The sequence below is a fragment of the Chiloscyllium plagiosum genome, unplaced genomic scaffold (assembly GCF_037043375.1).
Source record: "Chiloscyllium plagiosum isolate Xiang-an unplaced genomic scaffold, Cpla_swu_hap1 HiC_scaffold_12, whole genome shotgun sequence".
Lineage (NCBI taxonomy): Eukaryota > Metazoa > Chordata > Chondrichthyes > Orectolobiformes > Hemiscylliidae > Chiloscyllium > Chiloscyllium plagiosum.
Genome location: NW_028270150.1, coordinates 99,588,238 through 99,608,918, shown reverse-complemented (window position 1 = coordinate 99,608,918; position 20,681 = coordinate 99,588,238). Strand labels below are relative to the sequence as shown.

Below are 20,681 nucleotides of genomic sequence, written 5' to 3'. Positions count from 1 at the left end.
AGGTATACTTTTAATTACCTGTGGTAGTTCTGTTAGTTGTGTTAGTTCTTAAATGTGGTAACTACAGTGATGTTAACCAATTCTCCAGCACACACCTACTGACAATAGAGTCCTGAAATCTAAGCCCTAGAGTCTCCACTCTGTCTTCCCCTCCTTTCTCTTAGGATCTTTGAATATATTTCCCCTTTTTCTACTCAACTTGCATTTCCTAAGCTCTCCCTACTCTTTGCTTCTACTGCTTCTCTGTCCCGAAGGGAGAAAACATTCGGTAGTATTTGAAGATCTCAATCATAAAAATATATCATTCTCATTGACATTTTTTAATCACCTATTTCTATTCTCTGATTCTCATACTTTTAGTATAATCATTTGAATTGTTTCCAAATCCCTTCTAACTTTATGATTAATTTACTGAATACATCTAGTGGAGTTCTTACAATGTTACCTGTATGCTGCAGACTTGTGGATATTGAGAACAGATTGTTTGACCATTTAAAAGTTTAAATATCCATTAAATAAACATAAAATAGTGCAAACACCTGACTGCTCACCAGTGGTCAATTATGTTCTTTATTTTGTGGTGGTTTTCCAATAATTCAACATTTTAAATAAAATTAATTTCTGATTTTAAAGTTTGGCATTCATAAAATTTAAGAAAAAGAATCTGATTAGAGTGATAGGCCAAATGATGTGTGCCCTCAACCAAAAGTCTCACTGCCAGATGTTCTTCTCTTTGGTAGTTGAAAAGGACAATGGTTTTCTTTCTCCTTATTGGCTTCAGACTGTCACTATTTCTCCTTCCTGCTGACTGAATCTACATTGTGCTTCCTGTTCTTGATGACAGCACTCTTGCTCTTTGTATTGGTAGGATGTTTAACCACATTATCAATATTTACTGATAGTGCAAAGATGAATTTGTCAAAATGCTATTGGGGAGTATGAGGGATTTCAGAAATAGGTCATCAGTGTAGGCAAATAGATGGAAACCACCATTTAATATTGAGAAGTACACCATGATAGATTTTAGGAGGTGAAGCCAGTAATGGGAGCACATTCAAAAGAAGGATCTTGAGGCACTGAGACTGAGGTTCAAATCTATAACTTGCTGAATATAGACAGATACTCTTCACATAAAGAATGTTAGCACTTTGGATTCTAAAACTGTCATAAAGTGTAAGAACAAGTGTTAATGGTAAACTACCCATGAAGGTTTAGGGATTTCAGAAAAGTTCATTTTCCCTTTTCCTATTAGTTTAAATATAATATCAAGTCAAGGGGACAGTTTTATGTGCATCAGTAGTGATGCAGTCGATGAAGTTAAGTAATCACGCATAGGAAACCAGGGAATAAAAACACTTGGATATTCTATACTTTCAATTTAAGATTTAGGCAGTGAAATAAATGATTATAATTGGTATAAGACAAAAGTTCATGATAAACAATTGTATTTTTTAAAGCTTTGTGGAAGTCTTCCTATCAAGGTAACACTTGGTATTCTCAAATATAAAATTAGCTTCTTGGGTCATTGACAATGTTTAACAGTAATAATGAAGTTACTGCACCATAACAAATCTGGTCATTCAGTACTGTATAACTTATTCAAGAGTTTTCACAACCAGAGTGAGAGTACCATTTTGCCTTCCCTAGAGGTGGCAAGAAAGGCAAAAAGTTGGGTGAGTTTACCTTGGAGAAATACTCACACACTTCTCACCCACCTCACAGTAAATAAGTGCTGGGTGAGAAGGTTCAATGGGAGTGCCACTGAGTGTATTACAGAAAGAATAGATAAGCTACATTTTGTGATCTTGATGTCTAGCCTTTCTATGATCACACTGCTGTGAGACAAGGACATGCAACTGCTCCAAAGTTGCTCACTTGCTTTTCTTGTTTTGTAGTTCAGAAAGAAGCCTTCTGTTTTGTGGGATGGAAAATGGAGCTATTCGTATCTATCCTCTCTCATTCAATGATTATGATCTGAAATCCATGCAAATATTCTGGAGCCTGAGTACACATGACAATGACTATGGGCACATCAAACGAATCTGCATCAGTTATGATGATCAGTTTTTGGTGTCATGTGCGGCTGATGGTAACATCTTTGCCTTCAGTATACTTCCTGAGGAGGATATTGCTCAGTTGTTGAGAGGAAAACAAGCGCGTGTGCCATCTCCCAGGGTAAGCATAACGTAATCAATTGTAGATATACACTGTGGCTCATAATCTCAGTATTGAACTGAATATTCTATTAAACAATTTTCAGCCTAAACAAGTGGATTTTTACTTCACTCACAGAAGAGAAACAGTTTTTATATGGCTTGATCCCCAGCTTTGCTGCTTACTAGTTTCACTTTAGCTTAGATTATCAGTACTGCTTCCCAGTCTTACCTGCCAAAGACACAGTGTATCTCCTAGGTTTTCTGTTTATTTCCAGGAGAAAGCTTATAAGATCAAATCAAACATGTTCTCTTTTAATAGGTAACTGAGTAGCTGCCCTGTTAAAGAAACTACTGACTGCAAAATTATGGGCAATAGTATCAAAGTTGCAACAGTATCTGCTTGCATTCATACGTCACCATCTCAACGGGCTTTAGCCATGATACTTGGCTAACTGTCCATCTCATGTTAATACATTCTCTTTGTTCATTGAAGTTTGAAGTGAGTGGAAAGACTAGTGAAATGGTGACTTAGGACACACGCAAAAATAACACCTCCATTTCATCCCAATGTAAGGTACATCTTTTCGCAACCCCTAGGGGGTTGTAGTTTCAAGTGCCTTTTTAAGCGTGGGTGATTGTAGAGTTGAATAATTGAGTGCCATGAATAATAGGACAATTCATTGTGTAAAGTTGTTGTATTTGGAATAGTCTAGACTGATATCTCCTTGATGTAAAAAAAAATGCATACATGGACATCCTTTACTTCTCAAATTTCATTGTTCCTAGTCCCTTCCTTTGAGAAATGTTTCCAAATGTTCCAATTCCAATAATACCTCAAATATTTTGCTGTCCTTCAGTGTCGTTGGGACAAAATTCTGGAATTCCCTCCCAAATGTCATTTTAGGTCTACCTACAGCACATGGACTCTAAGCGGGTTTAGGAAGGCAACTTACCACATCATTTAAAAAGAAATGGACAATAAATGCTAGTTCAGCTAATCACATCCACATCCCATGAGTAATGCAAAACAAAATGTTTATCCTTTGTGGGTCTAATCTTCACAGTGAACTCTGTTGGTGTGAAATTGGTCTACACAGCAGGTCTGGAATGAAATAAACCACCTGTTATAACTTGCATTGATTTGGGAAATATTTCCAAGATTTTAATTTCAGACTGAGTAAACACTGATTAAGAAGTGATTCATCAAACAGCATTTGATCTATAACCCTGTTGGAAAAGATTGAGTCCAGTGGAAAATTGGCAATTGGGTCCATTCTGCACTGCTGGCACAGACCCTTTCCAACCCCTACTTTTCATAGTTCTGCCTACTCACTCAATCAGTTGATGTCCTTTTGTAACCTTTGGTTCCCATCTATACAGCCTACTGCTATCTCATGATTTAGTGTCATCTGTGAACCCAAATACACAATTCATCCGTTATTGTTCAAGAGTCATTGATATAATAGATGAAAAGCTGAAACTCGAGTACAGAATCCTGGAGAATATCACTTGTCACTCCAAATCAGTCAGAGGTTTCGAATAGTTGCTAGGTGAAGAAGGACTTGATTACTGCTGAAAAAGAGAAATGCTGTCACATTGCAAGGCTGAGCAGCTTCGACAGCACGTCTCTGTTTTCAGCTATACTCAGAGAAAATTACTCATATCCCTGCTTTCTATCCTACTGCCCAACTTCCAACTCAAATCAAAAGGGTACCTCCAACTCTTTACTCACTCTCTGGTGCAGAACCTTATCAAATACCTTTTGGTATTTGGTATGTAATTGCTATCCCTTTTTAGCCTATTACAAAGTATACATGCATAACTGTGCACACTATGCTCATCCTCACATTAATCATACATATGCAGTCAACAAATTTCAATTCCAACACATCAGGTGTACACTTGGACATTCATGTATACAAAAATAGTTTGTTATAGCTTGTTGATCTGCATAGAGGTTGGGAAAATGCTCTGATATGTTTATTTTTTTTCCCGTAGAGAGATCTTGCAATAGAAAAAATAGCAGATGATATTGATGATCCAAATGCCTACAGGTACATTGGTATTTAGAAAATATAAAGATAAACTGTATCCCTACTAAAGTGAATGTAACAATTTTTAGAAGAGAATAAAATAAAAGAGTATGTGAACTGTTAGTATGAAGTATTCAACCTCTTCATTAGGGCCTCAGAATTTTGTGAATGCAGAAAGGCACCAGAGGGAGGTGATAGCCTAATGGTATTATTGCTGGACTATTATCCAGAGACCCAGGTAATATTCTGGGGACCCCGGTTCAAATCTTGCTATGGCAGATGGTGGAATTTCAATTCAATAAAAATCTGGAATTAAGAATCTAATGATGAAAACATTATTAATTGTTGGAAAAATGCATTTGGTTGATGAATATCCTTTAAGGAAGGAAATTGCCACCCTTACCTGGTCTGGCTTACATGTGAGTCCAGACCCACAGCATTGTGGTTGACTCTTAACTACCCTCTGGAATGGGCAATAAATGCTGGCCTAGCCAGCAATGCCCTCATTCCAAGAATGAACTAAAACAAAGTGAGTTTTTGTAAGAGTGTAGAATTCTCTGAATAAATGTCTAAATATAACCTTCCTTTCTGGGAAAAAAATTGATAATGGAATGCAGTCATTGATGTTAGGTGTCCCAAAGAAGGTCAACTTCAAATTAATGAAAAGGAAATTTCTGATGCTGCCATGGCAAATTTGACTGTTCACCTACTGAAACTGATTATTCATGTTTAGTAAATTAAAGATTGAAAATTGCAATCTTCCACTGCACAGGTCTCTCATTAAGGGTCATTAAGGGGATTTTAATTGGAAGAATGCAGGAACCCCACATTCCCACAAACCCTTTGGAAATTTAAAACTTTGGTATTTCTCTTATTTCATGTTTTATGGAAATACCTGGAGTGGTTTCTTCAAAAGAAGACGTTGGAGAATTTTTTAACAAGCTTCTTAGAAATCACACGACTGATGATAACTGGTGTCGTGGAGAAAATGTAGAGAATCACCAGGAGACGCAGAGAGTTCTTCAAGGAGTAGGTCTTTTGTTTGCAAACAAAAAACCGTGACACTCAGAAAGCAAATTCTTGAATGCCTCTGAACCTCAGGGTCCGTGGCTCTTTATACATCATGTTTTTGTTAGCTTATCAGCATGTCCAACTGTGTTAATCAGAATTACCTCACTCCAGCTATACAATAAACCAATTATGTTAGTTCCCATTATCTCTCTCTTTCTGCCACGATGGTTTATCCTACATTGTACTTATGTTATTCTAATATCACAAGTAGATATTTTACTGTCACCTCTGCAACAATGGTCTTTCATCCCAGACCCTACTTAATATTATTCTAATGTCATAATTAGATATTTTACTGTCAAGGGTCTCAAGCAGGCTGACTGTACTAACTATTAGTTAACTATTTAATGTCATGCCCTAAATATTTATTGTCACGACCTGTCCCAACCTGCCATGATGTTATTTAGCATGCAAGGCTGAGTTTGCTAACTGTTATCTCATCCCGCCATAGTGACCTTTCAGCCCCAACCTTATTCTGATGATTGGTGTAGGAGCATTCCATTATTCTTATCTCATCCTGCCACAGTGACCTTTTGACTAGTGTAGCATTCCACAGACTCCTTGCAACAGATTGCCAGTGGTCTTCATGCTTTAACCCTTCCCATGCTTTCATGCTCTTTAGTTTCCATACTTGTTGCTTTGTTAGCAGTGTTTTTGAACAGGATATGGCTTGGAGAGGTTCTTGATTTATCTGGTTGAGTTGGAGGGATGTCTACTAAGAAAACATTGCCTAACTGATCTTTTCCAGTGCTGCAATTATACAGGATCAACTTGGCTAGGGCATGAGATGTCTTGGGGTCATGAAAGGCACTTTAGAGATTTCTATCTTAAATCCTTCAGTGCTGTTTGAGTCCTGTAATTGTACTGCATTTCTTATAGTAACAGTATCTTGGAATCATTACAGTGTAAAATGAGATCATTCAGCCCATCTGGTTTGCATTGGCTCTCTGAGCATTTCGATTTCAGGCTGATCTCCTGCCTTTTCTTCATAACCCTGTGCACTGTTTCTATTTGAGTAATCACTAAATGCCCTCTTGAATAACTCAATTAAATCTGCCTCCACCACATCGCCGGGTAGTGCATTCCAGAACCGTTGCTAGTCACTTGCTATGTGAAAAAGCTTTTTCTCGCCACACATTTGCTTAGTTTACAAAAACACTTTATAACTATACCCTCTTTTTTTTATCTGTTTAAAAGCAGGAACAATTTCTCCCTATCTACTTTGTCCAGATCCTCGTGATTTTGAAAATTTCTATTGAATCTTGTTAGCCTTCTCCTCTCCAAGGAAAGCAGTCCCGTTTTCTCCAATATATCCCCATGACTGGAGTCTCTCATCCCTGGAACTATTTTTGTACATCGCTTTAGCACTCTTTCCAGTGCCTTCACTTTCTCTTGCATTGTTGAGTCCAGAACTCCAACTGCGGTCTAACTCTCTTGTGTAAGCCCATTATAATCTCCCTTCACTTGTTGACAATGATCCTACTAATAAAATCGTAGGAGCAGAAGTAGAGCATTCAACCCATTGAGTCTGCTCTGCCATTCAATGAGATCATGGCTGATGAAGCTTTGTTAATTACTCTCTCTTCATAGAATCCCCGCGGTATGAAAGCAGGCTATTCGACCCATTAAGTCCACACCGATCTTCTGAAGAGCATCCCACCCAGGCCCATCCCTTATTCTACCCCTACAACCCGACATTTTCCATGGCCGACCCACCTAACCTGCACATCTTTGGATTGTGGAAGGAAACCAGAGCACCCGATGGAAACCCATGCAGATATGGGGAGAATGTGTAAACTCCACACAGATAGTCACCCAAGGGTGGGATCAAACCAACGTTTCTGGTGCTGTGAGGCAGCAGTGCTAACCACTGTGCCGTTCTTCTTGCCACATTTAATGACATATGCACATATCCACTCAGGCCTCCCTGCTCTTTCACATCCTTTAGAATAATGCTCTTTATTTAATACTGTCACTCTGCATTCTTTGTACCAAGGTACCTTGCACTTCTCTGCATTGAAATTAATCTGCTCCCATTGCCCATTCTTCCAAGTAGTCAATATAATTTTAGAAGTTCAATGCTGTCCTTCTCTCAGTTTAAAATTCTCCCAAGTTATATGTCATCTGTGTGTTTTGAAATTGTCCCTTGCACAGGCAAGATCTAGATTATTAATATATATCAGGAAAATTCTCGGTCATAATACTGACCCCTGGGGAGCTCCACTACAGCCCTTCCTCCAGCTGGAAAAATACCCATTGACTACCATACTCTGTTTCCTATCTCTCTACCAATTTTGAATCCACATTGCTACTGTCCCTTTTCTCCCATGCCTAAGACTTCCCTCACTAACTTGTTGTGTGGCACCATATGTCCACAAGGACTCTTATCAATTTTTATAGACGCACTATAGAAAGTATTCTATCTGGATGTATCACAGCGTGTTTTTGCAACTGCTGTTCCCAAGACTGCAAGAAACTACAGAGAATCATGAACACAGCCCACTTCATCACACAAACCATCCATTGAGTCCACCTATACTTCCTACTGCCTTGGGAAAGCAACCAACATAATCAAAGACCCCTCCTATCCCGGTTTTAATCTCTTCCATCCTTGTCCGCCGGCAGAAGATATAAAAGTTTATATTCACGTACAAATAGATTCAAGAATAGCTTCTTCCCTGCTGTAATCAGACTTCTGAATGGACCTCTTACATTTTAAATTAAATGTTGATCTTGCTGTCTGTGCAACTTCTCTGCAGCCATAACATTATATTCTTCTCTCTGTTCTATTGCCCTAATGCACTCTGTATGGTATGATCTGCCTGTACTGCACGCAAAACAAAACTTTACACTGTACTGAGGTATATGTGACAATAGTATATCATAATCAAACACCTATCATATTTATGTGATCTACCTCCTGCTGCAATATTGTGGTATGTGCAAGCTAGACATCACAATCAACTTGCAGTGAATGAAAGGTTTTTTTTCTTTTATGGGGCTTTCTTCCAGTTCCACTTCACTCGATCTTAGATTGTGCCCAAGTGACGAAATACAGCCCCAAGGATTCATGCAGATTAGCTCAGACAACACAAATCATGCTAGGGGAATTTGAAATTAAAAATGTCAGTGTGGCAGAAGTCTAGCCTCTGCCTGCTGACACAGCATATCACTGTGACAACTCTGTAGTTGACCATATGAACTAGCCAGAGTAGCTGATAATGTTAGCACACACTAGCACTTATAGTTCAGTTAGCAGTTATTGTTAATGTTAATGAAATGGTATGATTTGTAGGGGACTGCTTAAACCTCTAAATATTTCTAGTTCAGTTAGCAGTTATTGTTAATGTTAATGAAATATTAACTCTGTTTTCCTCCCCAGAGATTGCCTGAACCAATGAGTATTTCTAGTATTTTGTATTTTTCTGCTGTCTCCCCTTGGCTGCCCAACCTTTTGAGTTTCTGCAGCAATTTCTCTTTCTGTTTTCTACATTTTGTTCACCTTGACTATTTTCTGAGCAAACTTTAAGGGGGATAGCTGTGGAATTTTATCACTTTTTAAAATTTTTACATCACATTTAGCCTTGAAATTGCTAAAAAGAAAGCAGAGATGGATCAGATTATGAAGTTGGCAGAGGAAAAGAAAGCAAAGAAAAGATTGGAATTGCATGACCTGCGAGATGAATTTAGAGAACTTCAAATAAAAAATGTGGAACTACCTGAGCATGTTCAGCTCAACAAAGAGGTAGATTTTAATTGTTTGTTTATTATTTAACTTTTGGTTAACCAATAACATCACCGGCTTGAAATAGCAATGATTTCTTTCCCAGAAATATTTTTGTATTAACTGCATTGCACGTTTTGCTGGTTGGCTGACACACCCAGGAGTGGAAATTCATTGACAAACTGAGTGTTATGTGTTGTAACTGTGCACATCAAAGACAGCATCAATTTAATGAGTCCCATGAAAGAAATTAACAAAAACCAGGCATGGTAAAATTGCATTCACCATTTGGAGGAATACCAATAACCCCAGGAAGTGGCAGGTTCAGTTTTTCTTCAGTATTTCTGGTCCACATTCATTTTCAGTACAGTAATTCATCAACTGATTCTGAAGTTGAGAATCAGTTTGCACTGGAATTGAGTTATTAGTTTAATTTACAATCACTGTGTATTTACTGTAATTGCTCAATATTTAAAACCTGAAAGAAATAGAGTGAAACTTTGCAGCATGGCATAGGTCACAAGGATATGATATTGGGACTAAGATTGGATAGGAGCAGAAAGTTTATATTCCAAGTAATAGCATTTTCAGGACATATTGGAAGGAAGAAAGTAAAGTTGGTTCCATTAGATTCTATCACAGCATGAATATGGAATTATATTCTGGGCTGCATTAACCCTACAACAATCAAATTGGTGGCCCATTTGCACTAATTCAGAGGGACAAAAGTTTAAAATAAAAGCAACTGAATCTGTACTGTCTGCAATCCAAGTACAAATGATAAAGAGAAATGTTTGACCAGTCTTTTTGTTATTCACTATGGTTATTTACTGAGGAATGGTTGTTAATTGTGATACCAGTATAACTTCCTGCACTTCATTCAAAAATCCAATGATTGATCTTTCTTTTGTGCACCTCCTGTACAGCCATAATCTTATATGCCTCGCTCTGTCTGAACATCTGTAATCTGAATGTCCTTATATATTATGATCTGCTTGCACTGCAAGCAAATTAAAGGTTTTCACTGTACTTAGGTACATGTGACAACAATGAGTCAAATCAAATCTTTCACATTATTATAGACCAGACCAGACCCCCTCAAAACATTTCAAAAAGGTAGCCCGGACCCGAACTTTGCTAGTTGTTTTAAGCAGGGTATTCCAGGAGTGTTGCAGCTGTCCCAATCACTTTGTTTGAAACAAAACAGAATTTATTTGCAAGATGATGGAATGAAACATAAACAAAAGAGAACAGAATAAAGAATAACACTATCTGAAAATCCAACAGATTATCCCAACTTAATGATGCTGTTCTAAATTCCTGCAACAATCCCCGTAAACACCCCTTGACAAAAAAGGCGAAATCAAATGCTGGGGTCCTGCAGGAGAGCGAGAGATGGCAGAGGGATTCAGCATGGAACATCTTCTTCCATGTAGCTATTTCTTGGACCAGCAGCCTGAAACTGACTGCTTGCTTTCAGTGAACAGCCAGACTGCTAAAACCAAACCAAACCAGAGAAAAGCTGAGCTAGGAGAACTGGCCACCCTGCTTTCATTGTACAAGTGTTTTTTTGAAACTTGAAAGCCTTTTGCTTGAGACAGTATCTGTTAGCTATGATCAAACTGACCCTAAAACCCTTCAAACCTGGACTTTTTGGAATCGCTGCTTTTACAATCTTTCTGAAAAAAAACCCAAGGACAGCATAACCTTGTTAAAAGAGTGGCATCATTACAACATCATTAAAACCGATAGATATCTCATCAAAAATAACACTCCATTGGTAATACATTAAACCTCGGCTAAAAACTCAGCTGTTTGAATGGGCTTGAACACAATCTTCAGACCTTGAGGCAGAAGAATAATCACTGAGCAAAGGCTCACACTCAATACCTCTAAAATTGTCTTGAATCTTGGAACCATAAAGTTTATATCCACATTTTCAATTGCCTTCCTTAGCTTCATGACCTTCCATCTATCCACATAAAATTTGTCAGTCAGCAGCTCATCTTCCCAATTTTGCCTGATTCAATGTGTGTTCCTAAGTTCCCATTTGTATTTAATGCTGTCATTTGTCACACTTACTTCTATTAGGATTTTGAACTGGATCGGCAGATTCGAGAAGAGGTTGAAAAACAAATTACTGATCGGATCGAGTTAGTTTATAAAGAAATGGCATGGGAACAGGAAAAGTATCGCATTGGCCTTCAAAAGCTTCAAGCCAGGTAATGTATTGAATATGAACATTAATTTTAAAAATGTTCATGACGTTATCATATGGGAGGAATTAACATGCCTATAATAGGTATGGGCCTGTAGTTGCAGTACTGCTTGCTCTGCAACATGAAGAAGAGGAGGCAGAAAGGAGAAGGTCTCACAGGAGGAAGAAGGAATGACCACCACAGAAGATCCTGCCCATTTGGATTGGAGGGAAATTTGCTGGAGGTGCTGTTCTATGTATCTGCTGTTCTTGTACTAAATGGGAGAGGTCATGGTTTGGAAGATGCTGACGCAAATGCCATTGGTGAGTTGCTGCAGTGCGTCTTCCATTGAATGCAATGTCCTAGGGATCAGTGGTGTACAGATAAACTCCCACAATTGGTGCTGGGAGAGGTGCGCTGAGTGACAAACCCAGGGATCAGTGTTAAGGAGGTATGAGTCAAGAGTGTGGTGCTGGAAGGTATGCTGAGTGTTCCAGAAATCAGTGCCAAGAGTGTACTACATGGAGTTTCTTAGTATTTGGTGTTGGAGGAGATTTGACAATGATTTCAAAATCATGAAAGGAATAAAGGGAGAACCTGTAAATGATCAAGATCCAGCGAGCGCCAATTTAATGTGTTTTCCAAAAGAAGAACTGTAAGCCAAGAAAATCTTTTTCACACAGCAAGCATTTAGGCCCAAAGCACTGCTTGAATGTATGGTGAAGGCAAGTTCAATTAAGGCAATTATGAGGGCATTAGATGATTATTTAAAGAGAAACAGTGTGCAAGGTTACGGGAAAAGACACTAAATTAAAATGCTTGGTGCAGACATGATAGGCTAAATGGCCTCCTTCTGCACCATAATAATTCTGTGCTAATGTATGGAGTGGAATGTCTCTGGGATTGGTGTTAGTGATCTTTATTGAATGGAGTGTCCCAGAGATCAACGCTGAGACATTTACTGAGTGCATGGTCCCCAGGATCACTGCTAAGAAAATCTTTTGAGTGGAATACCAACTTCAGTCTTCAGTCCCACCACAAACTCCTCGCCTTTACAACCGAGCGTAGCCCCAAATCCAGCTGAACCATGCTTTTCCAATGTTGATGTATGGTTTGATCTTAACTTGAGCTCCTCGTCCTGCCATCACAATGACTATGTGACAATGTAAACTACAGAATTTTAATAATTTCATGGTTTGGAAAAATTAACAAAGATAAACTGATAGATTGAAAAAAGCAGCAATAACTCTTTTTGGAATAAACTGTTTCTTGAGACGAATGGAACAATGAGAAACTTTTATAAAAAGGGGTTACAACAACATGTGAATTGACCATCCTTTCGAAGAAGGTACATAAGCTGTTTTCTGGAAGTGAGGAGATAACACTTTTTTGATAATCTGCTGACTCATGGCAAATACACAATTAGATCTACTTGCAGAAGTAATGTTCCAAAGTAAAGGGGTTAATTGCAGGAAAATGCTGTGTTTTAAACACATAGCTAACCCCGAATGTAACAAGGAAGAAAGGAGCTATTTTGGATAAGAAGGCAAGCTGCAGACTTAAAGTCTCCAAAAGTATAATCAATTTTGGGGAACAATGCCATACTACAAACTTGAAACATAGAAAACTGTATAAGATCCCGACACTAGAACACCACAATGGCAGAATTTTGAAGAATAATGCTGTAGAAAGACTGAACACTGGAAACTTTCAGAGACAGACTACTATTGATTGAAAGACAAAAGTGAGGACTGCAGATGTTGGCGATCAGAGCCAAGATTAGAGTGGTGCTGGAAAAGCACAGCAGGTCAGGCAGCATCCGAGGAGCAGGAAAACCGACGTTTTGGGCAAAAGCCCTTCATCAGGTTTCTAATCTTACCATTGGTTGAAATCCCGGCCAGATTTCATGATTATTTGGGTAATGGTCAAGTTGGTGTTCAGGCTTATAATTGCTTACTTGAGGGGTCTTAATAAAGTTTAGGGGTTGGTGCTGGGTCCATTGATGTTTGTTATCTATATCAATAATTTGGATGAGAATGTACAAGGCATGATTAGTAAGTTTGCAGAATACACTAAAATAGGCGGTATCGTAGATAGTGAGGAAGGTTGTCAGAAATTGCAGCCGGATCTTAATCAGCTGGGGAAGTGGCCTGAGAAATGGCAAATGGAGTTTAATATAAGTAAGTGTGAGGTCTTGCGTTTTGGAAAGTCAAATCAAGATCGGAGTTTCATGGTAAATGGTAGGCCTTAAGGAATGTAGTGGAACAGAGAGACCTTAGAATTCAGGGCACGGTTCTCTAAAGTGGAGTCACAGGTAGACAGGGCAGTGAAGAAGACTTTTGGTACACTGGCCTTCATCAGTCAGGGCATTGAGTATAGAAGTTGAGAAGTTATGTTGCAGTTGTACAGGATGTGGGTGTGGTCGCACTTATAGAACATAGAAAATAGAAGAATTTAGCGCAGTACAGGCCCTTCGGCCCTCGATGTTGTGCCGATCCAAGCCTACCTAACCTACACTAGCCCACTATCCTCCATATGCCTATCCAATGCCCACTTAAATGCCCATTATGAGGGAGAGTCCACCACTGCTACTGGCAGGGCATTCCATGAACTCACGACTCGCTGAGTAAAGAACCTACCCCTAACATCTGTCCTATACCTACCCCCCCTTAATTTAAAGCTATGCCCCCTTGTAATAGCTGACTCCATACGTGGAAAAAGATTCTCACTGTCGACCCTATCTAAACCCCTAATCATCTTGTACACCTCTATCAAGTCACCCCTAAACCTTCTTTTCTCCAATGAAAACAACCCCAAGTGCCTCAGCCTTTCCTCATACGATCTTTCTACCATACCAGGCAACATCCTGGTAAACCTCCTCTGCACCCGTTCCAGTGCCTCCACATCCTTCCTATAATATGGCGACCAAAACTGCACACAATACTCCAGATGCGGCCGCACCAGAGTCTTATACACTTGGAGTATTGTGTTCAGTTTTGGTCACTTTGCTATAGGAAGGATGTTATTAAACTGGCAAGAGTGCACAAGAAGTTTACAAGGATGCTGCCAGGATTCAGTGGGAGAGATCAGACAGGCTAGGACTTTTCTTTTGAGAGCTTAGGAGACTGACGGGGTATCTTATAGAAGTGTATAAGATCATGAGAGGCATGGATAGGGTGAATACACTCATTCTTTTTCCCAGGGTTGTGAATTGAGGCCTAGAGGGCATCAGTTTAAGGTTAGAAGGGAAGAATGAAAGGGAACCTGAGGGACAACTTTTGTTTTTTTACACAGAGGATGATGCACACATGGAATGACCTGCCAGTGGAAGTGGTTGAGGTGGTTACATTAACAACATTTAAAAGCATTTGGACAAATAAATGGATAGAAAAGGTTTAGAAGGATAGGGGCCAGGTGCAAAGAAATGGGGTTAGAGTGAATGGACATTTTTGTCAACCAGCTTGGGCCAAAGTGCCTGTCTCTGTGCAGTCAGACTCTCTGACTCTAAATAGTTATTTAAGTATTTGATTGTCTGTGAGATTTCTTAAAAAGTATCTGCATTAAAGGTAATTTGTGGTATTTTGCTTCCACATTAAAATGTAAAGTTTTTTGATGTATGAAATGGTAACTTACGACGTTGCTTTATGATACTAAGTCTTTTGGGGATAGATTGGGAAACTGGAGTTGAGTAGAAGATCAGCCATGATCTAGCTGAATGGCAGAGCAAGCTCAAAAGGCTGAATACTCAACTCCTGATCCAGTTTCCCTTGTTCCTTCAGGACAGCATATGCAACCCACATCTTCGATCACAACCAAGAACTGTCCTGTGCTTCTTCTTGCAAATCTTCAGATTGGCAATAAAATAAAAATTAGTATCAAAATAGTTTATCAACAGTTGATTAACTGCTCAAAGCTTTCCAGAGAAAACCTTTCAGAATTATATTCTGTGCACAAAGAGTGTTTGGAACTTTATTCAGAGAGTGACAATGATTTCTATAATGGTATTCAGGATATGGGTCAAAGATGTGTTTATGGAGATAAGTAACAGTTGACAAATGATTTCATTGAATATTGGACCAAGCTTGAGTGACTAGGTAGGCTGCTCCTGTTTATGTCTGTTGCAGTAACAGTACATAGCAGTGGTATTTTACAGAATTTGGTAACATTTTAATAACAGTACTTGAGTAAGAAAAAGAACAAACTTGCATTATACACTGCTCTTAACATCTCAGAATGTGGCAGAGTATTCACATCCAAGTAATTCCATTTCAAATATAACAGCTTCTGTAGTACTGGTCAATTTAGCATCAATTTACATATAGGTTGCACATACAGCAATGTGAATTAGGTTGATGAGCACTGTTCTCCTACTCCTTTCAAGAATCAGCAATTCATAGAATCCCTACAAAGCGAAAGCAGGCAATTTGGGTCATCGAATCCACAATGACCCCCAAAGAGCATCCCACCACACCCACCCCATACCTTATCCCTGTAATCCTGTATTTTCCATGGCTAATCCACCTAGCCTGGACATTTTTAGACTGTGGAAGGAAACTGAAGCACCTGGAGAAATTCCACGCAGACACAGGGAGAATGTGCAAACTCCACACAGACAGTCGCCTGAGTCTGGAATCAAACCTGGGTCCCTGGCGCTGTGCGGCAGCAGTATTAGCCACTGAGCCAACGTGCCACCCAAGTTCTGTCCAGAATCATCAGCTAATCACTTTCTCCTTCACAGTCATCTATCACCGATCAGTACTGTGGCAGCCTCTGCTCTATCACTTATACATGGAATTCAAGGGAAATCTTGGCTCACATTTGACTGTGGCTTCTTCTCTGACAGATCAATCATGGTCACAGGAAGGTTGTGCTATGACCACCCTTACCTCTCCTCTCAGTTTACTTGTTAGACTGCTTCACACAGTCCAAAAGAGGCTGATGGAAAAACATGATGAAAAATGTGACAAAGACATGATGACAGGAAGCCAAGTCTTGCATGTAAACATTACTTTATATAAATGATTTGGATGACAATGTAGGAAGCATGAGTCTAGATTAGAGTGGTGCTGATCCTGATGAAGGGCTTTTGCCCGAAACGTAGATTTTCCTACTCGGATGCTGCCTGACCTGCTGTGCTTTTCCAGCACCACTCTAATCTAGATTCTGATCTCCAGCATCTGCAGTCCTTACTTTTGCCTAATATAGGAAGCATGTTTAGTAAGTTTGTGGAATTCCTTGTTATTATCTCCTGATTTGTTCCAGGGATGTCATTTTGAAAGGCCAATCCTGTCTTTCACAGGGGCTTTCTTTATTCTCCACAGAGATTGGAGTCATGTGCTTGACAAGAATTATCATTTGACAATATCATATGATTACCAGAAATCAACCCTTATCAAATAGCGAAGAAGGCGTTTGGTTTGCTTTCCTTTATTGGTCAGAGTATTGAGTACAGGAGTTGGGAGGTCATGTTGCGGCTATACAGGACATTGGTTAGACCACTATTGGGATATTGCGTGCAGTTCTGGTCTCCTTCTTATCGAAAAGGTGTTGTGAAACCTAAAATGGTTCAGAAAAGATTTACAAGGATTTTGCCAGGGTTGGAGTATTTGAGCTATAGGGAGAGCTGAATATGCTGGGGCTGTTTTCCCTGGAGAGTCAGAGGCTGAGGGGTGATCTCATAGAGGTTTATACAATCATGAGAGACATGGATAGGATAAATAGACAAAGTCTTTTCCCTGGGGTGGGTGAGTCCAGAGCTAGAGGGCATAGGTTTATGGTGAGAGGGGAAAGATTTAAAGAGACCTAAGGGGCAACTTTTTCACACAGAGGATGGTACGTGTATGTAATGAGCTGCCAGAGGAAGTGGTGGAGACTGGTACAATTGCAACATTTAAAAGGCATTTGGAAGGGTATATGAAAAGGAAGGGTTTGGAGGGATATGGGCGAGGTGCTGGCAGGTGGGACTAGTTTGGGTTGGGATATCTGGTCGGTATGGACAAGTTGGACCGAAGGGTCTGTTTCCATGCTGTACATCTCTATGACTTTATGACATTAGAATTGGTGGTTTAGTGGACAGTAAAGAAGATTATCTAAGAGTACAACAGGATCTCAACCAATTGTACCAATAGGCTAAGGAGTGTCAGATGGAGTTTAATTTAGATAAATGCGGGGGTGCTGCATGTTGGTAAGACGAACAAGGGCAGGAGTTACACACAGAGAGCTCAACAACACCTAAGGGTTCAGATGCATAGTTTCTTGAAAATGACATCATAGGTAGATGGGGTGATGAAGGAGACGTTTGACATGCTTGCCTTCATTGGTCAGGACACTGAATATAGGAATTGGATCATCATGTTGCAGCTGTACAGGACATTAGTGAGGCCACCTTTGGAGTACAGTTCTGGTTGCTCTGCTATGGGAAGGATATTATTAAATTGGAAAGCATGCAGGGAAGATTTAGATGAATATTACTGGGATTGGAGGGTTTGAGTTGTAAGGAGAGGCTGGATAGGGTGGTACGGTTTCACCTGGAGCATAGGAGGTTAAGGGGTGTCGTTTGTAAGACTATGTGGGGCATAGGTAAGGTAAATAACAAAGGTGTTTTCCACAGGGTAGGGAAGTTCAAAACTAAGGGACATAATTTTAAGGTGAGAGGAGTAAGACTTAAAAGGGATCTGAGAGGCAACTGTTTCACATACTGGGTGGGTCTTACGTGGAATGAACTGCTAGAGGAAATGGTGGATGCAGGTACAGTTACAACATTTAAAAAGCACTTGGAAAGGTACATGAATAGGAAAGACATAGGGGAATATGGGCCAAACGTAGGAAAGTGTGGCTAATTTAGTTTGGGAAACCTGGTCAGCATGGTCGAGTTGGAATGAAGAATCTGTTTCCATGCTGTGTGACCCTATGACATATTTAGTAAAAGACAGTAAGATGCCTCAATTTTAAGAAATAATGCCAAATTAGCTGTTGGTATTCCCACAGATTTCGAAATGCAGTGGAGTTTGACTTGATCGTTGTGCATTGCTTTGAAAGCGACCATAAGGTATCAACCTACCGGGTAACATCCTTGTCTGAAAAGTATCACCAGTTGAAGATTGACATGTTGAGGAAGAGCCTGATACAGGTTGACCAGAAAAGCAAAGAGAACCTTTTTAAGGAAAGCAAAACAACAGGTAATCTCTTTTCAAGAAATGTTCAGTGACCCTATTCTACTTAAATTGAAACAATGGCCTTAAAGAGTTATATCATACACCACAGCAATTTGCTAACTAGTTTTAATCGCAACACTTGATATGTTTAGATACAAATTATTCAAATCTGCTTCTGGTTTTTCTTCTCAATCCTTTGGTTTCTGCTTCTTTGTTTTCCCCTGCTTCTTCTTTCAACTCCCTTTCCCATCAAGATTAATCATGCTAGCCTAAGCCTTGTTTAAGTGAAGCTAATCTATCATTTACAGAACATTTATGTTCCAAACCTGATTCCAGTATCAATGTGCTGTTTTTGAAGACTTCTAACTTTGTAGTTAATGTGGCATTGATTTGCTTTGGTTAGTGTGGTTTCTTTTCTGCAGCAACCTTTTTGTTAGGAAACAAAGGTTGCCACATTTTCCAATTCTCCATCTTGATGGGCCCAGATTACCTGGTGCTATGATATTGTGGCCATAACAGAGACAGGAATGGTTGCTGGATGTTCCAGAGTTTAGAGCATTTAAAAAGAATAGGGAGGGGGGAAAAAAGAGGAGGGGGTGTAGCACTACTAATCAGAGAGGGTATCACAGCTACAGAAGCTTCCATTGTCGAGGAAGATCTACCTACCGAGTCAGTATGGGTGGAAATTAGGAACAGCAAGGGACCAGTCACCTCATTAGGGGTTTACTACAGGCCCCTCAATAGCAGCAGGGAGATTGAAGAAAGCATAGATCGGCAGATTTTGGAAAAGTGTGGACGTAGTAGGGTTGTTGTAATGGTGACTTTAACTTTCCCAATATTGATTGGAACCTCCTTCGAGCAGAAGATTTGAATGGAGCTGTTTTTGTAAGGAGTGTTCAGGAGGGTTTCCTAACTCAGTACGTTGACAGGCCGACGAGGGGAGAGGCCACTCTAGACTTGGTGCTCGGAAACGAGCCGGGGCAGGTATCAGATCTTGTAGTGAGGGAGCATTTTGGTGATAGTGACCACAACTGCCTCACATTCTACATAGCTATGGAGAAGGAGAGGATTAGGCAAAATGGGAGGATATTTAATTGGGGAAGAGGGAACTATGATGCAATTAGATATGAGTTATGAAGCATGGACTGGGAGCAATTGTTCCATGGTAAAGGCACTATAGACATGTGGAGACTGTTTAAGGAACAGTTGTTGCGAGTGATGAATAAATATGTCCCTCTGAGACAGGCAAGAAGGGGTAAGATAAAGGAATCTTGGATGACGAGAGCGGTGGAGCTTCTCGTCAAAAGGAAGAAGGTAGCTTATATAAGGTGGAGGAAGCTAGGGTCAAGCTCAGCTCTTGAGGATTACAGGCAGGTGAGGAAGGAGCTCAAAAATGGGAGAGCCAGGAGGATGCACGAGAAAGGCTTGGCAGAACAGATTAGGGAGAACACAAAGGCATTTTACATTTATGTGAGGAATAAGAGAATGGTCAAAGAAAGAGTAGGGCCAATCAGGGATAGCATAGGGAACTTCTGTGTGGAGTCTGAGGAGGTAGGGGAAGCCCTAAATGAGTTTTTTGCTTATGTCTTTACGAAAGAAACAAAGTTTGTAGTGAATGAAACCTTTGAAGAGCAGGTGTGCATGCTGGAATGGATAGAGATAGACGAAGCTGATGTGCTGAAAATTTTGTCAAACATTAAGATTCACAAGTCACCAGGCCCGGACCAGATTTGTCCTCGGCTGCTTTGGGAAACGAGAAATGCAATTGCTTCGCCACTTGCGAAGATCTTTGCATCCTCGCTCTCCACTGGAGTTGTACCTGAGGACTGGAGAGAGGCAAATGTAATTCCTCTCTTCAAGAAAGGAAATAGGGAAATCCCTGGCAATTACAGACCAGTAAGTCTCACGTCTGTCGTCTGCAAGTTGTTAGAAAGGATTCTGAGGGATAGGATTTATGACCATCTGGAGGAGCATAGCTTGATTAAATGCAGTCAACATGGCTTTGTGAGGGGCAGGTCATGCCTCAGAAACCTTATAGAGTTCTTTGAGGATGTGACTAGAAAGGTTGATGAGGGTCGAGCTGTGGATGTGGTGTATATGGACTTCAGCAAGGTATTGATAAGGTTCCCCATGGTAGGCTCATTCAGAAGGTCAGGAGGAATGGGATACAGGGGAACTTAGCTGTCTGGATATAGAATTGGCTGGCCAACTGAAGACAGTGAGTGGTAGAAGAAGGAAAATATTCTGCCTGGAAGTCAGTGGTGAGTGGTGTTCCACAGGGCTCTGTCCTTGGGCCTCTATTGTTTGCAATTTTTATTAATGACTTGGATGAGGGGATTGAAGGA

General features: G+C 39.9%; 1 protein-coding gene across 1 annotated transcript in view; it reads left to right on the top strand.

Annotated features, from left to right (window-relative positions):
* Window positions 1–20,681, top strand: part of cfap44 (cilia and flagella associated protein 44) — a 280,936-nt gene that overhangs the window by 190,835 nt on the left and 69,420 nt on the right. Inside the window, exons 18-22 of the mRNA XM_087993074.1 lie at window positions 1,896–2,175; window positions 4,155–4,210; window positions 8,843–9,005; window positions 11,076–11,206; window positions 18,170–18,360. Of these exons, the coding sequence (XP_087849200.1) occupies window positions 1,896–2,175; window positions 4,155–4,210; window positions 8,843–9,005; window positions 11,076–11,206; window positions 18,170–18,360 (821 nt within the window). The remainder of the gene's footprint in view (window positions 1–1,895; window positions 2,176–4,154; window positions 4,211–8,842; window positions 9,006–11,075; window positions 11,207–18,169; window positions 18,361–20,681) is intronic.